This window comes from Sander lucioperca, chromosome 1, assembly GCF_008315115.2.
Source record: "Sander lucioperca isolate FBNREF2018 chromosome 1, SLUC_FBN_1.2, whole genome shotgun sequence".
NCBI classification, from domain to species: domain Eukaryota; kingdom Metazoa; phylum Chordata; class Actinopteri; order Perciformes; family Percidae; genus Sander; species Sander lucioperca.
The window spans coordinates 33,523,631-33,544,601 of NC_050173.1; the positions used below are offsets into that span (position 1 = coordinate 33,523,631).

The following is a 20,971-nucleotide window of genomic DNA, read 5'->3' on the forward strand; positions in this document are numbered from 1 at the left end:
TGCATACAAAAAATGCATCTGACTGCTCGTGGCTTATTTGATACAATGCATGCAAGTTTACTGGAAGTGCATGGCGACACTAATGGAAGGTCACAATCAAAGTTACATTTTAGATACAACAATATATGAGGCCTACCTCCAGTGAATCCTGTGATGCTCCAAACGCATCAGCAAAGTCTGATGGACTTTTTCTCAGAGTCTGGTCAGCAGGCAGTGTGTTGTCATTGTAAGACGTCACAAACTTAAAGTCACTGGTTCTAGAACCTGTTGTCAGGTAGGCGTCATAATTGTAAGCGCTGCGTAAAGTTCCTGTGCCGTCAACATCTGCGTAATTAGGAGGGAGATAAGCGCTGGGGATGGCAACTGCTCCATCAAACAACAGTCTGGGCTTTCTCCTGCGACAAAACCTCACACCCAGGATGATGATAATGAAGGTCAGGAAAAGGGTGGACACAGACACCAGCGCGATGATCAGATAAGAGGTCAGTTTGGAGTTCTTCTCATCATAAGAAATATCCTTCAGTTCTGGCACCTCAGCCAAGTTATCAGAAATAAGTAAATACATGGAACAGGTGGCGGAGAGAGAGGACTGTCCGTTATCTTTCACTGTCACAATAAGGTTCTGTTTCATGCTGTCAGACTCAGAAATGTCCCGCTGTGTCCTGATCTCTCCGCTGTGGAGACCAATAGTGAAAAGTCCCGGATCAGTGGATTTGACTATATGATAGGACAGCCAGGCGTTCTGTCCGGAGTCCGCGTCCACCGCTATCACTTTGGACACCAGAGAGCCTCCGTGTGCAGCTTTGGGGACCAGCTCGGTCATGAAGGAGTTGCCCTCCGGGGCGGGGTACAGTATCTGAGGAGAGTTGTCATTCACATCCGATATGAAGACACTGACGGTCACGTTGCTGCTGAGCGGAGGAGAACCGTTGTCTCTGGCCATCACGTGGACTTTAAAACTCCTGAACTGTTCATAATCAAACGACCTCACAGCGTGGATCACCCCCGTGTCTCCGTTAACAGATAGATAGGAGGACACCGGGGCACCGTCCACCTCACCGGGTAACAGAGAATAAATCACTGTACCGTTTTGTCTCCAGTCGGGGTCTCGAGCAGTAACGGAACATAAAGTGGAGCCAGGTTTGTTATTTTCAGTCACATATGCGCTGTAGGACTGTTCCTCAAACACAGGTGGGTTGTCGTTGATGTCTGCTACAGATAACTGAACAGTTTTAGAGGAGGACAGAGGTGGAGAGCCCTCGTCAGTGGCAGTGATTGTAATGTTGTAATCAGACACTAGTTCACGGTCCAGTTGTCCTGTGGTCACCAGAGAATAATAGTTTTTAATAGAAGGAACCAACTTAAAAGGGACGTTTTGTTGAATGGAGCAGCGGACCTGTCCGTTATTCTCAGAGTCTCTATCCTGCACGTTAATGATGCCCACCTCTGTACCAGGTAGGGTATCTTCTGGCATGGGATTTGTCAGTGACTTTAGGAACGTAACAGGCGCATTGTCATTGACATCTGTGATATCAATTATTAATGTAGAAGATGACACTAATCCAAGACCATCTTTGGCTGTAATTTGCATTTCATAGGCGGACAACTCCTCATAATCTATTGATCCACTTACCTTCACTTCACCAGTTGCCTGATCAAGAGAAAACAAGTTATTACTTTCATCTGAAATGTGATCAAATTCATATGTCACCTCTCCATTGATTCCCTCGTCTGCATCAGTAGCACTCACTGTGACCACTACAGATTCTAAAGGAGAGTTTTCGGCAAGACTGGTTTTATAAACTGCCTGGCTGAACACTGGAGCGTTATCATTAGCATCCAGTACAATAACGTGAATAACTGCAGTACCTGATCTCTGAGGGGAGCCTCCGTCTGTTGCCACAAGCACAACCATTAGCTCCTGCTGTTGTTCTCTATCCAGCTCCTTCTCTAAAACTAACTCACTGTATTTTCCTCCTCCGCTTTTTGCAATAACATTCAACCTGAAGTTTTCATTTTCCTCGATACTATAGCCCTGGATGGCGTTTTGTCCGACATCTGCATCGTGGGCCTCGTCTAGACGGAAGCGACTTCCTTTAATAGCCGATTCGCTAATTTCAAATTTTATTGTATTCTTTTTAAACTGTGGCGAATTATCGTTGATATCTTGAACATGAACACTAATGCGATGCAGCTCTAAAGGGTTCTCTAAAACAAGCTCCTGTTTTAAAACGCAAGATGCCTTTTTACCACAAAGACCCTCTCTGTCAATCCTGTCGGCAACGATAATATCTCCAGTACTGAGATTAATGTCACAATACCGTTTGCTGTTTCCGTCTGCATCAATACGAGCCTTTCGGGCAGTCAGTTTGCCCACTTCAAGTCCAATATCTTTCGCTATATTTCCAACAATTGAACCGCGTTTCATCTCCTCTGGAAAAGAATAGGACACATCTCCGGTGACGGTTTGCAGCGCTAGGATAAATACTCCCAAAGAGGTGACCAGGCCGAGCACGGAAAATGCTTCGTGCCCCATTTTCCTGCAAGACCAGTGGCAAATCCACAAAACCTAATAGTTGTAAAATAAAAACAGCCAGTCCGATTATAGATGGTACAATTTTGCTGCTTTCACCAACAGACAATCTATCCTGATTTAGAAATGTACAGGCGTGTCGGGTAACACAGTACTATTAAGTAAAGCTGGTGGACAGCGACACTGTGAGCAAATCCTCTGCATTACAAGATATTTGAATATTTGAGTACTATCAAGAGAAAGATAAAAACAGCAAAGTCCAGCTTGCAGCCAGATCCAAACATAAATAAATGACCAATAACAACGTAGAGGGGAGTTTTCTGTTGTAAATGCCAGCATGTCTTTACCTCCGTAAGATGATTTAATTGCACAGCAGTGATGAGACTGGGGATCTGGAAGGTTTGGGCTGGTTTCAGCACCATGGATAGATACCACGGTATAATGTAACGCGCAGTATGGAACATGGCCCATATTTATCACGAGTCTCAGAGACGTACCAAACTGCAAAATTAAAACGGTGGTGTTATTTCTGAGCGTGATATACGTGATAAAAGCACTAGTATTCCATCTTTTCTTTAAGAGAAATTGTGTTCAACATTCGGCTATGACCAATAGGGAGCCGAGGAATATAATGGATCTTTGAAAATCTATACTGGTTTTGTTTGCAAATCCTTATTCATTTATGACTGCTTCTTGATCTATTTCCCCACCACTGTATAGGTAATGGAAGAATGCAGTTTTCACGCGAACTACTGGTCTCCAAGAATAGTTATCGGCGCTGACTGCACATCGTTTTGATAAATTCTGCGTACCAGTTACAATACCACAACGACAGGCTTCAATGTGAAACTATTCTAATGGACCGATTCACATTAAAGGGTAAAGTTGGGCTAAGAAATGTAGGAAGCACTGTGACGTTCATATATAATATTGAAAAGTCAGGTAAGCATGTCAATGATTACAGACGTGTAACTGTAAATGTTTGGGTGTAATTGTGGGATTCAATTCGTCGGATAATGCAAAAACAATGTTCAACCCAAGAAGCATTTTTACAGAAAAACAAATGTTTTGTGTGTTGTTTTTTGGAAGTATAAACAATTAAGTTTTGAAAGTATTAAAAATGCAAGTTAGGCTCACCCCACCCCATTAAGTAACTACTAACTAAAGAATACTTAGTGGTGTTCAAGTATTGTAATGAAAGCTGATTTAACATTGTTTGGGTGTAAAAACTCCACACAGAAGGAGGGATTTGACATCGCCTCATAACATGCACATGAGCCTACCTCTAGAGGCTCCAAAGAATCTTCAAACGCGTCAGCAAAGTCTGATGGACTTTTCCTCAGAGTCTGGTCAGCAGGCAGTGTGTTGTCATTGTAAGACGTCACGAACTTAAAGTCACTGGTTCTAGAACCTGTTGTCAGGTAGGCGTCATAATTGTAAGCGCTGCGTAAAGTCCCTGTGCCGTCAACATCTGCGTAATTAGGAGGGAGATAAGCGCTGGGGATGGCAACTGCTCCATCAAACAACAGTCTGGGCTTTCTCCTGCGACAAAACCTCACACCCAGGATGATGATGATGAAGGTCAGAAAAAAGGTGGACACAGACACCAGCGCGATGATCAGATAAGAGGTCAGTTTGGAGTTCTTCTCATCATAAGAAATATCCTTCAGTTCTGGCACCTCAGCCAAGTTATCAGAAATAAGTAAATACATGGAACAGGTGGCAGATAGAGAGGGCTGTCCGTTATCTTTCACTGCCACAATAAGGTTCTGTTTCATGCTGTCAGACTCAGAAATGTCCCGCTGTGTCCTGATCTCTCCGCTGTGGAGACCAATAGTGAAAAGTCCCGGATCAGTGGATTTGACTATATGATAGGACAGCCAGGCGTTCTGTCCGGAGTCCGCGTCCACCGCTATCACTTTGGACACCAGAGAGCCTCCGTGTGCAGCTTTGGGGACCAGCTCGGTCATGAAGGAGTTGCCCTCCGGGGCGGGGTACAGTATCTGAGGAGAGTTGTCATTCACATCCGATATGAAGACACTGACGGTCACGTTGCTGCTGAGCGGAGGAGAACCGTTGTCTCTGGCCATCACGTGGACTTTAAAACTCCTGAACTGTTCATAATCAAACGACCTCACAGCGTGGATCACCCCCGTGTCTCCGTTAACAGATAGATAGGAGGACACCGGGGCACCGTTCACCTCACCGGGTAACAGAGAATAAATCACTGTACCGTTTTGTCTCCAGTCGGAGTCTCGAGCAGTAACGGAACATAAAGTGGAGCCAGGTTTGTTATTTTCAGTCACATATGCGCTGTAGGACTGTTCCTCAAACACAGGTGGGTTGTCGTTGATGTCTGCTACAGATAACTGAACAGTTTTAGAGGAGGACAGAGGTGGAGAGCCCTCGTCAGTGGCAGTGATTGTAATGTTGTAATCAGACACTAGTTCACGGTCCAGTTGTCCTGTGGTCACCAGAGAATAATAGTTTTTAATAGAAGGAACCAACTTAAAAGGGACGCCTTGCTGAATGGAGCAGCGGACCTGTCCGTTATTCTCAGAGTCTCTATCCTGCACGTTAATGATGCCCACCTCTGTACCAGGTGACACGTTCTCTGCTATTGGGTTCATCAGGGATTTCATATAGACAACTGGAGCGTTGTCATTTACATCAGTGATTTCAATCACTACTTTGGAATCCGATGAAAGTCCATAACCATCTTTGGCATCGATGCGCATTTCATATTTAGAATTACTCTCGAAATCAACCTGTCCTATGACTTTTATTTCTCCAGTTTTACTGTTCAGTGAGAAAACCTTTTTAGCCCTATCTGATATGCGGCTAAATTCATATGTCACATCCCCGTTAACTCCCTCGTCTGCATCAGTAGCACTTACACTGACGACTACAGTATCAAGAGCAGAGTTTTCAGGTAGACTGCCTTTGTAAAAGGCTTGCTCAAACACTGGGGCGTTATCATTAGCGTCCAAAACAGTAACATGGATGTTAGCAGTTCCTGATCTTTGTGGATTGCCACCATCGACGGCAATCATCACGAAATTTAAATCGTGTTCTTTTTCACGGTCTAGCTCTTTATCTAAGACTAACTCGACGTTCTTAGACCCATCTGCATCGTCTCGAACAGATAAAACGAAGTGTTCATTCTTTTGTAAACTGTATTGTTTAACCGTATTTTGTCCAATGTCAGCGTCATGTGCTTCGTTAACACGATATCGAGCTCCTTTGTCGGCAGATTCTCTTATTTCCAGTTTAATTGTATCCTTTGGAAAAACGGGTGAATTGTCGTTTACATCCTGGATGAGCAGTGAAATACGGTGCAGCTCCAACGGGCTCTCAAGGACTAATTCAAATTTAAGCATACATGAAACCTTCTCCCCACACAGCTCCTCTCTGTCAATCCTTTCCCTGATGATAACGTTTCCCGTTTTTAGATCAACATCGCAGAAGTACGCATAGCTTTCCTCAGTATCGATACGGGCTTTACGAATGAACAATTTTCCTACTTCCAGCCCGAGGTCCTTAACAATATTTCCAACAATGGATCCTGGTCTCATCTCCTCCGGAACAGAATAGCTGAGGTCTGCAGTGGTGATGTGGACAAAGACGGCAAAGCCGCACACAAAGCTCAACAACGATTGTCCTTTGAGATCCATTGTTTCTCCCGGAAGAAGATATGGACACGCAAATTCCCCTTGTTGCTGATAAAATTCAAAAGTAATGGTGAAATTAAGACCGCCGCACATACAACAATGGCAGCTCTGGTTATAATGCTTGAATTACTCCTTTTGCAGTGGGTGGAGATATGAACCTCCTCATATCTGCAAGTGAGCAGCGACGCCGTGAGTTTATTTGGAATATTACAAAAAACAACTACTAACCCAGCATAAGATACCACAGTTGCTGCCATGATCGACACTGCAATATCATTTTTCAGTGTTCAGACGCAAAGTGAAATTGTTTACTGGGATGTTTAGGGTTTGGTGTATAGGCGCATAAAGACAAAACACTATTCAGCACCATGGACAGCGTCTGAACGGCGAGAAGTCGACCCAAAGCGTTCCCTAATTTGACATTTCTGTTCTTAAAGTATAAATAATAGGGTAATAGGGACTGATCGTTGAACATAAAATAGAATTATGGGGTGTGTAAGTGGTGGGTAGAAATACAACGTTAATAAACTGGCAATGGCAAAAACGTGTTTCAATTTGAAATATCGAGGCCTGCAAAATATTTTTATCTTATTTTCGCATTTATTCAATATATAGGAGGCTGTTTTATTTTATATGTGCATCAGTCGGTTAACAATACATACATGTAACTTAGAATTCCAATAGGCATGTGTAATAGTTAGGTAATGTCTTAGGGTAACAGAACGCGAAGTAAGCTTCATATTTATTGAACAAGCATTTTGTTTTTCCATCAATTAAGAATATGTAAGACATGATCAAAGTTTACAATCAGTATCACATTTACAACAGTTGTTTGAAATGTAATAAAATGTGTCGCTTAAGCACTCATGTTTGGTCAGCTTATATTTCTAAAAAGAACTACATATACAAATTAAAACTTTGAATAATGCTACTTTAAACGTTGATGGGAGGAAAGGTACAAATAGTAGCGTGTCCAAAAGCAACTACATTTGTTTGAAAAATAATGTCTTTAGCTAAAATGTAACCGCTGATATTTAAATGACTACATAGGTCCTAATTACACGTTGAAATATAGTCATTGATATATGTAAAAACAAATAAATTAGAACTTGACACAAATACCATATTTAACACCAAATGACTAAATTAATGCCTTATTTCCCTTCAATTGAAAAACATACAATTCAGATAATGTAAATAAGCGGTATTAAATCACAATTAAGCACTGGAAGAAAAGTGTAAAAGCAAAGCCTTTTCACGTCATAAATATGGATTGTTATGCCAAAAACAAACTGCATACAAAAAACGCATCCGACTGCTCGTGGCTAATTTGATAGAATGCATAGAAGTTGACTGGAAGTGCATGGCGACACTAATGGGAGGTCACACTCAACGTTACATTTTAGATACAACGATATATGAGGCCTACCTCCAGTGAATCCTGTGATGCTCCAAACGCATCAGCAAAGTCTGATGGACTTTTCCTCAGAGTCTGGTCAGCAGGCAGTGTGTTGTCATTGTAAGACGTCACGAACTTAAAGTCACTGGTTCTAGAACCTGTTGTCAGGTAGGCGTCATAATTGTAAGCGCTGCGTAAAGTTCCTGTGCCGTCAACATCTGCGTAATTAGGAGGGAGATAAGCGCTGGGGATGGCAACTGCTCCATCAAACAACAGTCTGGGCTTTCTCCTGCGACAAAACCTCACACCCAGGATGATGATAATGAAGGTCAGAAAAAAGGTGGACACAGACACCAGCGCGATGATCAGATAAGAGGTCAGTTTGGAGTTCTTCTCATCATAAGAAATATCCTTCAGTTCTGGCACCTCAGCCAAGTTATCAGAAATTAGTAAATACATGGAACAGGTGGCAGAGAGAGAGGGCTGTCCGTTATCTTTCACTGCCACAATAAGGTTCTGTTTCATGCTGTCAGACTCAGAAATGTCCCGCTGTGTCCTGATCTCTCCGCTGTGGAGACCAATAGTGAAAAGTCCCGGATCAGTGGATTTGACTATATGATAGGACAGCCAGGCGTTCTGTCCGGAGTCCGCGTCCACCGCTATCACTTTGGACACCAGAGAGCCTCCGTGTGCAGCTTTGGGGACCAGCTCGGTCATGAAGTAGTTACCCTCCGGAGCGGGGTACAGTATCTGAGGAGAGTTGTCATTCACATCCGATATGAAGACACTGACGGTCACGTTGCTGCTGAGCGGAGGAGAACCGTTGTCTCTGGCCATCACGTGGACTTTAAAACTCCTGAACTGTTCATAATCAAACGACCTCACAGCGTGGATCACCCCCGTGTCTCCGTTAACAGATAGATAGGAGGACACCGGGGCACCGTTCACCTCAACGGGTAACAGAGAATAAATCACTGTACCGTTTTGTCTCCAGTCGGGGTCTCGGGCAGTAACGGAACATAAAGTGGAGCCAGGTTTGTTATTTTCAGTCACATATGCGCTGTAGGACTGTTCCTCAAACACAGGTGGGTTGTCGTTGATGTCTGCTACAGATAACTGAACAGTTTTAGAGGAGGACAGAGGTGGAGAGCCCTCGTCAGTGGCAGTGATTGTAATGTTGTAATCAGACACTAGTTCACGGTCCAGTTGTCCTGTGGTCACCAGAGAATAATAGTTTTTAATAGAAGGAACCAACTTAAAAGGGACGCCTTGCTGAATGGAGCAGCGGACCTGTCTGTTATTCTCAGAGTCTCTATCCTGCACGTTAATGATGCCCACCTCTGTACCAGGTGACACGTTCTCAGGTACGGTGTTAGTCAAAGATTTTAAATTGATTTCAGGTGGGTTGTCGTTTACATCTGAGATTTCAATTATCACTTTGGAATCTGAGGTAAGCCCATATCCATCTTTAGCGTCTACGCGCATTTCATATATTGACACTTTCTCGAAATCCAAAGGCCCTATTATTTTAATTTCTCCTGTATTGTGATTTAAAGCAAATACTCTTCTCCCCGTTTCCGAAATACGACTTAATTCATAAGTCACGTCGCCATTTAAACCTTCATCTGCATCAGTTGCAACCACTGTAACCACTACAGTATCTAAAGGAGAGTTTTCAGGCAGAATGGCGTTATACACTGTCTGGCTAAACACTGGGGCGTTATCATTAGCATCCAGGACAGTCACATGGACAGTTGCAGTGCCAGTTCTTTGAGGACTGCCTCCATCTAGTGCTGTGAGCAATAATCTCAATTCATGCTGTTCCTCGCGGTCTAATTCCTTATTCAACACTAGCTCTGCAAATTTACCCCCATCTGATTTTGACTGAATTTTCAACACTAAATAATTGTTCGCCTGCAATGCATAACTTTGAACAGCGTTTTGCCCGATATCTATATCGTGTGCCTCCAAAACACGGAAGCGAGATCCTTTCACAGCCAATTCATTAATTTCTATCTTGATTTCATCTTTGGTAAAAACAGGCGGATTGTCGTTGATATCCTGTATTTGTAGTGAAATTCGGTGCAACTCTAGAGGTGCCTCTAAGATTAAATCAAATGTAAGGATACACGATGCCTTTTCGCCGCAAAGCGCCTCTCTGTCAATTCTTTTAGCCACAGTCAAATCTCCAGTGTTAAGATTGATGTCACAGTACAGTTCACGGTTCAGCTCGCTGTCAATGCGGGCCTTTCGAGCAGATAATTTCCCCACGTTTAAGCCGAGGTGCTTTGCTATATTTCCTATGACAGATCCGGGTTTCATTTCCTCTGGAATAGAAAAGACCACGTCTCCGTTACCGATGTCAAGCAGCTGAAGAAAGAAAGCAAAACTGTAAAGCAGGCGGGTCGCTGAAAATCCATTGTGTGCCATCCTGAGACAAGAACGGAAAACTCAAAAATGTTGAAAGGTGTTATTTATCCCCGTGCGAATATCAGTGCGTCCAGTATTACATAATCAAACATCGGCTGTACTTGCAAACGGTGTGTCTGAAGCGTACGGCTGACCAAAGCACATCCAAGGGTAAGCTACAATTTGACAAGAATGATCAAACCTAATGTAACAAAGCACGAGCAAGGAGTGGAGGCGTGTTTCCTCTGCCAGTGAACAGCGACACCCTGAGTTCAATTCCATGTCTGCACATCAACACAATGCTTACACTAGAACTGTTTTCTTGTTAGTTTCACTATAATTCGGCACAAATCAATGCACGAAAAAAACAAGCAAATTAATATTTAAGTCACGTTATTTGAGTGTTTTACTATAGATAATAAACACATTTCGCAACCAAACAGACAATTGGTGGCCGAATTGCAAATCAAACGTCTTGCTGGCTGGCCCAAACAATTGTATACCTTGCTAAAAAAAGAAACATATTACTTCAGTCCAGTAAGAATTTGATAGGCGAGGGTACCCCTGAGAAAGTGAATGCACAAAAGTATTAGAGACATGAACAGAAGCAGTAATGTTAGAGTGGAGTATGAGGTGTAAAAGGATAAAGTTGCACATTGAGGATTAAAATCAAAAAGTCTTATACAAAGCCAATATTATAATATGACAGAAAAATAAGGGCCTTAGGCAACATATATACCAGAGACCTAAACTGGAAAAAATAACCGTAATGAGATGTGAGTATGTCAATACATCTTAGGGAACTACCATGCTCATGATGTACTTCCAAAGCTTTGCACACCTAACATAACATAGGAAAGAAGCAAATAACCTTAAATTCTTATTAAATATTAGCTCCTTAGTAAGAAAATGGTGTGGCATGAAATCAGTCTTGAAAGCACTATTGCACTGTATAAGGACCTCATTTGGATATATCCAGGGTAGGAGGAGGAAGCAGGTCTTTATGACCCAAGGAGTCTTTAAGGTTCAATTTTGTAAAGTAATTCAAAAGGGGTACCACTGAATACTAAATAAAGAGTGATCAGATCTTCATTAGCTGGTGGGAGACCTGAGCAGTATCATCTCCATTGAGGAGAACATATACTGTAAGAAGACTGGTTTGTAGATTTGATTGGATTTCTGGTATATATGCTGGATGGCTTGCTCGTCAACTATGTAAACTGATGGCATCAGTCTCTGTCTCTACTCGTGTGGTTTATGCTTCTGAGATGATTTTATTTTGTGATGTTTCTTTTGTACAAAGCAATACATGTGTCTCTGATTCATTTATTGTGAACATGATTTTACTGACTTACATACTTGGCATTGTTAAAGTCTAAAGTTATATTTTCGTTAATCAGTATATGGTTTAAGTCAAGTGGTTTTTTCCTCTTTCTAATTCCTTTCAGGTTTACTATAACTGTGGAAAACAGGATTAAAACCTGTCTATAGTTGAGATCAAGGTTATTTGTATCACAATACAGCAACATTTATATGCTAAGTGATATTGCTAAAATATGACATTTTAATAGTTATAAGCCTAGATGTGATTGCTTTACCGAAATACTTTTTAATCAAATATTATTTCAAACAAACCAGCCTTCAAAATACAATTAGATTTTCACAAATCAGTACAAACACTCTTGAGTGTAATATTGGTGCATGTCACACAAATTATGTGTAGTGAAACAATAGCAGTGTGTAGAAATCATGGTTAATCCTCACCAATCTAAGTAAAAACAATGCTGGCATAGTACAACAGTATTTTGATTTACAGACACCATTCCCATATCTGCCAAGAAAACTCAAGAGGTAGAGCTACATAACCAGCAAACTGAGATCAAAATGCAAAAAGAAGCTTACTTTTAAAAACACCATTCAGGACCACCACAAGACCACCCTATTCATCAACTTTCATTTTCTATGCATTATTAATATTATTATCATTATAATTTATTATAGTATAACAAAAACATTAGAACTCGACACAAAGACTAATTTTAACACCAAATTACTAAATGAATGCCTTATTTCCCTTCAAATGAAAAGCATACAATCCAGATCAAGTAAATAAGCGGTATTAAATCACAATTAAGCACTGGAAGAAAAGTCTAAAAGCACAGCCTTTTCACGTCATAAATATGGATTGTTATGCCGAAAACAAATTGCATTTAAAAAAAAACGCATCCGACTGCTCGTGGCTTATTTGATACATTGCATGCACGTTGACTGGAAGTGCATGGCGACACTAATGGAAGGTCACAATCAAACTTAAATTTTAGATACAACAATATATGAGGCCTACCTCCAGTGAATCCTGTGATGCTCCAAACGCATCAGCAAAGTCTGATGGACTTTTCCTCAGAGTCTGGTCAGCAGGCAGTGTGTTGTCATTGTAAGACGTCACGAACTTAAAGTCACTGGTTCTAGAACCTGTTGTCAGGTAGGTGTCATAATTGTAAGCGCTGCGTAAAGTTCCTGTGCCGTCAACATCTGCGTAATTAGGAGGGAGATAAGCGCTGGGGATGGCAACTGCTCCATCAAACAACAGTCTGGGCTTTCTCCTGCGACAAAACCTCACACCCAGGATGATGATAATGAAGGTCAGGAAAAAGGTGGACACAGACACCAGCGCGATGATCAGATAAGAGGTCAGTTTGGAGTTCTTCTCATCATAAGAAATATCCTTCAGTTCTGGCACCTCAGCCAAGTTATCAGAAATTAGTAAATACATGGAACAGGTGGCAGATAGAGAAGGCTGTCCGTTATCTTTCACTGCTACAATAAGGTTCTGTTTCATGCTGTCAGACTCAGAAATGTCCCGCTGTGTCCTGATCTCTCCGCTGTGGAGACCAATAGTGAAAAGTCCCGGATCAGTGGATTTGACTATATGATAAGACAGCCAGGCGTTCTGTCCGGAGTCCGCGTCCACCGCTATCACTTTGGACACCAGAGAGCCTCCGTGTGCACCTTTGGGGACCAGCTCAGTCATGAAGGAGTTGCGCTCCGGGGCGGGGTACAGTATCTGAGGAGAGTTGTCATTCACATCCGATATGAAGACACTGACGGTCACGTTGCTGCTGAGCGGAGGAGAACCGTTGTCTCTGGCCATCACGTGGACTTTAAAACTCCTGAACTGTTCATAATCAAACGACCTCACAGCGTGGATCACCCCCGTGTCTCCGTTAACAGATAGATAGGAGGACACCGGGGCACCGTTCACCTCACCGGGTAACAGAGAATAAATCACTGTACCGTTTTGTCTCCAGTCGGGGTCTCGAGCAGTAACGGAACATAAAGTGGAGCCAGGTTTGTTATTTTCAGTCACATATGCGCTGTAGGACTGTTCCTCAAACACAGGTGGGTTGTCGTTGATGTCTGCTACAGATAACTGAACAGTTTTAGAGGAGGACAGAGGTGGAGAGCCCTCGTCAGTGGCAGTGATTGTAATGTTGTAATCAGACACTAGTTCACGGTCCAGTTGTCCTGTGGTCACCAGAGAATAATAGTTTTTAATGGAAGGAACCAACTTAAAAGGGACGTTTTGTTGAATGGAGCAGCGGACCTGTCTGTTATTCTCAGAGTCTCTATCCTGCACATTAATGATGCCCACCTCTGTACCAGGTGACACGATCTCGGGTATGGGGTTAGTCAGTGATTTCAAATATATAACTGGAGCATTATCATTCATATCAGTAACATCTATTAACACTTTTGCGTAAGAGGTAAGTCCTAAACCATCTTTAGATTCCACTCTCATTTCAAAAGAACTCCTTTCTTCAAAGTCAATCACTCCAGTTACTCTAATATCTCCAGTTTTAGGATCAATAGAAAATACATTAACATCGTCATCAGACACATGGCTTAAATCATAAGTCACATCTCCATTCACTCCTTCATCTGCGTCAGTAGCACTAACATTAATCACTTTGGTATCTGGAGGAGAGTTCTCAGGCAGACTGGCTTTATAAACGGCCTGGCTAAACACTGGGGCGTTATCATTAGCATCCAGTACAGTGACGTGTATGACTACAGTACCTGATCTCTGAGGAGAGCCACCATCTAAAGCTGTGAGAAGCAAATGAATCTCGTTTTGCTTTTCTCGATCCAGTTTATTATCTAGTACGAGTTCAACCTTGTTGCTGTCAACAGCGAGAATAAAGTTGTCGTTCTTTTGTAGGCTGTACCTTTGAACAGCATTTTGACCTATATCTGCGTCATGGGCCTCCTCGATAGAGAAGCGGTTACCCTTTTCAGCTGACTCCCTTATTTCCATTTTAATCAATTGTTTTTTGAATTTTGGCGAGTTGTCGTTTACATCTTGAATATGAAGACTTAGTCGATGAAGCTCCAGAGGATTTTCTAACACTAGATCTACTTTCACAACACACGAGGATTTCTTGCCACAAAGGCTTTCTCTGTCCATTCTCTCCGATGTGACCAACTCTCCAGTACTCAGATTAATATCACAGTACCGTTTACGAGTCCCCTCAAAATCAACACGGGCCTTTCGGGAAGATAAGGTCCTCAGATCCAGACCGAGATCTTTGGCTAGATTTCCAATAACAGAGTCGCGTTTCATCTCTTCTGGAATAGAATAACTCAGGTCTCCATGAACGAGGTGCAGCGTTACAATAAAGGAAGCAAAGCAGAAGATCAGACCAAGCGATGAATATCCTTTGTCTGCCATCGTGACACAAAAAGGTGTCCTCAGCTTGTACAACTTCTACTATCCAGTGCGGGAAAAATAAAAGCCGTCCAAAAACAACAAATAATCCAACACTTCACAGTAATACACACGATGCAATATGTTTGAAACTATGCAACCGTTTCTCTGGCAAATCTGCAGCTCACATCTATGAAGTAGTGGGTGGAGTAGTGAATGCATGTTATCTGCCAGTCAACAGCGACACCATGAGTCACTTTTTATCTTCACACTAGTATGTTATAAAATATCCCTCACTGCATCTCAAACCACAATAAGATAACATTCACTCACCTTCAAATGAAATGCGCATGTGTGGTAAATCTATCATTTGCTTAAAAGACACAAGCGATCATTGTAAATGTCTCAGGTTTGAAGATGTAGGTGTTGTTTCCCCTAAAGCTCAGCTCATCGAGATTTGGTTTTAAATATGTTACTTTTGCTTGACCTTTCTAAAGGTTTTTATGGTAGTAGGCTATAGAGAAATACTACAGGTTGATCCTCCGAAAGAAAGGGCCAGCTAAACGTGCAGTACAACACTGTAACAAATTGTAAAATAAAGCTGTTGTTGTTGTTCGCTCCATATTGAGACTATGAGCTGGAGAAATCACGTACATTACACAAATTCAGTGTGTTCATTACATATTTATTCAATAATTATTGCTATTAATATTACTATTATTACTTTATTGAAATTCAAACAACATGGCTAAGGAGAAAAAGACCTATCCAGCTGAGGCTGTGCGCAAGAGCTTGAGGAGTGTTTTCAGCACCACGGACAGATCCCTTAAGATTTGGCAGGGCTGATTGCACAAATATATTAAACGCTGTTTTCTCTTGGCCAGTGTTCTTAAATTGTACTAATGTGGGTTTGTAATAGTATAAAAAGTGAAAAATGAATTATTCTTAAACCTAGCTAACCCGTTAGCCAACTTCCCCTCGGCTGAGTCAGAAATAAACCTATAATTTCCATAACCTGCTAATAAGTGACAGTGACACATACTTAACAACAATGTGAAAGACTCAGGAGAGCCTGCGCAAAAGGCTTGATTTGAAAAATAATTATTCTGTGACAACTTCACTCATAACTACATTTTGCTGGTATAATATTCTTGTAACTATCGATTTTTTTTTTACAAGGACCAGGTTTTCGGCTGACAAATATCAGATCAGAATGATTGTGTTATTCTAAATAGCAAATTACTCCCACTTAACATAATCAACGAACAGCAGCTTTATAAAACCAACAAACTGAATTACATATTACAACTATTTCATCAATTAATCAGATTCAACGTTTAGCTTTCTGAGAGTGTGGTAAAGGACGGAGAAACACTTCCCACAGACACGATGTGTAATGCCATGGTTTTTAAGGACAACAGCCACAAATATGTAATCTTTTTCTGACGTAATTTACTAAGCAAACGGAGAAAAAAACGTCCATGATGCAAAAGAAATATGATTCAACAACCACACAATCATTTATGGAGGTATAAACACATGCTGGCAGACAGAAAAAAACCCTCAATAAACCAGTCAAAAATGCATTGTGAGCAGTGAAGCACTATGAACGGTTCCTACCTCTACAGACGGCTCTAAATCTTCGAACGGGTCAGCAAAGTCTGATGGACTTTTCCTCAGAGTCTGGTCAGCAGGCAGTGTGTTGTCGTTGTAAGACGTCACAAACTTAAAGTCACTGGTTCTAGAACCTGTTGTCAGGTAGGCGTCATAATTGTAAGCGCTGCGTAAAGTTCCTGTGCCGTCAACATCTGCGTAATTAGGAGGGAGATAAGCGCTGGGGATGGCAACTGCTCCATCAAACAACAGTCTGGGCTTTCTCCTGCGACAAAACCTCACACCCAGGATGATGATAATGAAGGTCAGAAAAAAGGTGGACACAGACACAAGCGCGATAATCAGATAAGAGGTCAGTTTGGAGTTCTTCTCATCATAAGAAATATCCTTCAGTTCTGGCACCTCAGCCAAGTTATCAGAAATTAGTAAATACATGGAACAGGTGGCGGAGAGAGAGGGCTGTCCGTTATCTTTCACTGCCACAATAAGGTTCTGTTTCATGCTGTCAGACTCAGAAATGTCCCGCTGTGTCCTGATCTCTCCGCTGTGGAGACCAATAGTGAAAAGTCCCGGATCAGTGGATTTGACTATATGATAGGACAGCCAGGCGTTCTGTCCGGAGTCCGCGTCCACCGCTATCACTTTGGACACCAGAGAGCCTCCGTGTGCAGCTTTGGGGACCAGCTCGGTCATGAAGGAGTTGCCCTCCGGGGCGGGGTACAGTATCTGAGGAGAGTTGTCATTCACATCCGATATGAAGACACTGACGGTCACGTTGCTGCTGAGCGGAGGAGAACCGTTGTCTCTGGCCATCACGTGGACTTTAAAACTCCTGAACTGTTCATAATCAAACGACCTCACAGCGTGGATCACCCCCGTGTCTCCGTTAACAGATAGATAGGAGGACACCGGGGCACCGTTCACCTCACCGGGTAACAGAGAATAAATCACTGTACCGTTTTGTCTCCAGTCGGGGTCTCGAGCAGTAACGGAACATAAAGTGGAGCCAGGTTTGTTATTTTCAGTCACATATGCGCTGTAGGACTGTTCCTCAAACACAGGTGGGTTGTCGTTGATGTCTGCTACAGATAACTGAACAGTTTTAGAGGAGGACAGAGGTGGAGAGCCCTCGTCAGTGGCAGTGATTGTAATGTTGTAATCAGACACTAGTTCACGGTCCAGTTGTCCTGTGGTCACCAGAGAATAATAGTTTTTAATAGAAGGAACCAACTTGAAGGGGGCATTTTGTTGAATGGAGCAGCGGACCTGTCTGTTATTCTCAGAGTCTCTATCCTGCACGTTAATGATGCCCACCTCTGTACCAGGTGACACGTTCTCAGGTATGGGGTTAGTCAGCGATTTCAGATATATAACTGGAACATTATCATTCATATCAGTAACATCTATTAACACTTTTGCGTAAGAGGTTAGCCCTAAACCATCTTTAGATTCCACTCTCATTTCAAAAGAACTCATTTCTTCAAAGTCAATCACTCCAGTTACTCTAATATCTCCAGTTTTAGGATCAATAGAAAATACATTTGCATCGTCATCAGATACATGGCTTAAATCATAAGTCAAATCTCCATTCACTCCTTCATCTGCGTCAGTAGCACTAACATTAATCACTTTGGTATCTGGAGGAGAGTTCTCAGGCAGGCTGGCTTTATAAACGGCCTGGCTAAACACTGGGGCGTTATCATTAGCATCCAGTACAGTGACGTGTATGACTACAGTACCTGATCTCTGAGGAGAGCCACCATCTAAAGCTGTGAGAAGCAAATTAATCTCGTTTTGCTTTTCTCGATCAAGTGTATTCTCTAGCACGAGTTCAACCTTGTTGCTGTCAACAGCGAGAATAAAGTTGTCGTTCTTTTGTAGGCTGTACCTTTGAACAGCATTTTGACCTATATCTGCGTCATGGGCCTCCTCGATAGAGAAGCGGTTACCCTTGTCGGCTGACTCACTTATTTCCATTTCAATCAATTGTTTTTTGAATTTTGGCGAGTTGTCGTTTACATCTTGAATATGAAGACTTAGTCGATGAAGCTCCAGAGGATTTTCTAACACTAGATCTACTTTCACAACACACGAGGGTTTCTTGCCACAAAGGCTTTCTCTGTCCATTCTCTCCGATGTGACCAACTCTCCAGTACTCAGATTAATATCACAGTACCGTTTACGAGTCCCCTCAAAATCAACACGGGCCTTTCGGGAAGATAAGGTCCTCAGATCCAGACCGAGATCTTTGGCTAGATTTCCAATAACAGAGTCGCGTTTCATCTCTTCTGGAATAGAATAACTCAGGTCTCCATGAACGAGGTGCAGCGTTACAATAAAGGAAGCAAAGCAGGAGATCAGACCAAGCGATGAAAATCCTTTGTCTCCCATCCTGACACAAAAAGGCGTCCTCAGCTTGTACAACTTCTACTATCCAGTGCGGGAAAATAAAAGCCGTCCAAAAACACCAAATAATCCAACACTTCACAGTAATACGCACGATGCAGTATGTTTGAAACTATGCAACCGTTTCTCTGGAAAATCTGCAGCTCACATCTATGAAGTAGTGGGTGGAGTAGTGAATGCATGTTATCTGCCAGTCAACAGCGACACCATGAGTCACTTTTTATCTTCACACTAGTATGTTATAAAATCTTCCTCACTGCGTCTCAAACCACAATAAGATAACATTCACTCACTTTCAGATGAAATGCGCATGTGTGGTAAATCTATCATTTGCTTAAAAGACACAAGCGATCATTGTAAATGTCTCAGGTTTGAAGATGTAGGTGTTGTTTCCCCTAAAGCTCAGCTCATCGAGATTTGGTTTTAAATATGTTACCTTTGCTTGACCTTTCTAAAGGTTTTTATGGAAGTAGGCTATAGAGAAATACTACAGGTTGATCCTCCGAAAGAAAGGGCCAGCTAAACGTGCAGTACAACACTGTAACAAATTGTAAAATAAAGCTGTTGTTGTTGTTCGCTCCATATTGAGACTATGAGCTGGAGAAATCACGTACATTACAAAAATTCAGTGTGTTCATTACATATTTATTCAATTATTATTACTATTAATATTACTATTATTACTTTATTGAAATTCAAACAACATGGCTAAGGAGAAAAAGACCTATCCAGCTGAGGCTGTGCGCAAGAGCTTGAGGAGTGTTTTCAGCACCACGGACAGATCCCTTAAGATTTGGCAGGGCTGACTGCACAAATATATTAAACGCTGTTTTCGTTTTGCCAGTGTTCTTAAACTGTACTAATGTGGGTTTGTAATAGTATAAAAAAATGAACAACGAATTATTCTTACACCTAGCTAACCCGTTAGCTAACTTCCCCTCGGCTGAGTCAGAAATAAACCTATAATTTCCATAACCTGCTGACAAGTGACAGTGACTCATACTAAAAAAATGGGTAACACTTTACTTGATGGCATCAACATAATCGTGACATGACACTGTCATGAACGTGTTATAAACTTTATAAACAAGTCATAAACGTTTATGACTTCTGTCATTAAGTGTCATTCGGTTTTTGTCATGACAAGTTGACATTGTTTGGGTTGTCTTGATTATGACAACTTGACATTAATCAAAGTGACATTACCAGAAGATGTGTTTGTCCTGACAACTTGACATAATTTCATCCTGTTTAATGTCAAGTTGTCTTAATAAGGACACTCCAAAGAAATTTTATGTGAAGTTGTCATGACAAATACATATTCTGGTAATGTCACTTTGATTAATGCCATGTTGTCATAACCAAACAATGTCAACTTTTACATGTCATTTAGTAAAAGTTCCAAAACGACTTACAATTGCTATATATGTCAGAGGTCCCACGCCTCTGGAGCAAGTAGGGTTTAAGTACCCAAGTCTCCCACACCAAAGGCATGTGTCATATCCACTGCGCCATCACCACCCCTCTTGTCAACTTGTCATGACAAAAACCGAATGACACTTAATGACAGAAGTCATAAACGTTTATGACTTGTTTATAACGTTTATGACATTTTCATGACAGTGTCATGTCATAGTTATGACAGTGTCATGTCACGATTATGTCGATACCTTCAAGTAAAGTGTTACCAAAAAATGTTTTACAGCGAACAATGTGAAAGACTCAGAACACCAGGTGCGTAAAAGGCTTGATTTGAAAAATAATTATTCTGTGACAAATTCACTCATAACTACACTTTGCTGGTATAATATTCTTGTACCTATCCATTTCTTTTCACAAGGCCCAGGTTTTCTGCTGGCAAATATCAGGTTGAAGTAACTTCCTGGTGGCGAATGATTGTGTTATTCTAAATAGCGAATTAGTCCCACTTAACATAATCCACGAACAGCAACTTTATAAAACCAACAAACTGAATACATATTACAACTATTTCATCAATTAATCAGATTCAAAGTTTAGCTTTCTGAGAGTGTGGTAAAGGATGGAGAAACACTTCCCATAGACACGATGTGTAATGCCATGGTTTTTAAGGACAACAACCACAAATATGTAATCATTTTCTGACGTAATTTACTAAGCAAATGGAGAAAAAACTTCCATGATGCATAGAAAATATGATTAAACAACCACAAAATCATTTTCGGAGATATAAACATATAATGGCAGACAGACGT

The 20,971-nt window shown here is 41.6% G+C and overlaps 4 protein-coding genes across 4 annotated transcripts; all 4 read right to left on the reverse strand.

Moving 5' to 3' along the window:
• LOC116052666 (protocadherin gamma-A4-like) lies at positions 1 to 10,221 on the reverse strand. The gene is made up of 2 exons (XM_036002925.1): positions 8,942 to 10,221; positions 1 to 1,444 (listed from the first exon to the last, which is right to left on the reverse strand). Exons 1-2 carry the CDS (start codon positions 10,031 to 10,033, stop codon positions 110 to 112), a joined length of 2,427 nt encoding a protein of 808 aa, XP_035858818.1. The 5' UTR covers positions 10,034 to 10,221; the 3' UTR covers positions 1 to 109.
• LOC116052667 (protocadherin beta-15-like) lies at positions 3,691 to 6,308 on the reverse strand. The gene has a single exon (XM_036002831.1). It carries the CDS (start codon positions 6,295 to 6,297, stop codon positions 3,706 to 3,708), a length of 2,592 nt encoding a protein of 863 aa, XP_035858724.1. The 5' UTR covers positions 6,298 to 6,308; the 3' UTR covers positions 3,691 to 3,705.
• Positions 10,222 to 12,314: 2,093 nt separating the features above from the next.
• On the reverse strand, positions 12,315 to 14,756 carry LOC116052559 (protocadherin gamma-A4-like). Its single transcript, XM_036002944.1, has one exon. It carries the CDS (start codon positions 14,739 to 14,741, stop codon positions 12,330 to 12,332), a length of 2,412 nt encoding a protein of 803 aa, XP_035858837.1. The 5' UTR covers positions 14,742 to 14,756; the 3' UTR covers positions 12,315 to 12,329.
• Positions 14,757 to 16,277: 1,521 nt separating this feature from the next.
• LOC116052558 (protocadherin gamma-A4-like) lies at positions 16,278 to 18,820 on the reverse strand. The gene has a single exon (XM_031303335.2). The coding sequence runs from the start codon at positions 18,720 to 18,722 to the stop codon at positions 16,293 to 16,295; it is 2,430 nt and encodes an 809-aa protein (XP_031159195.1). The 5' UTR covers positions 18,723 to 18,820; the 3' UTR covers positions 16,278 to 16,292.
• Between the last annotated feature and the right edge of the window lie 2,151 nt (positions 18,821 to 20,971).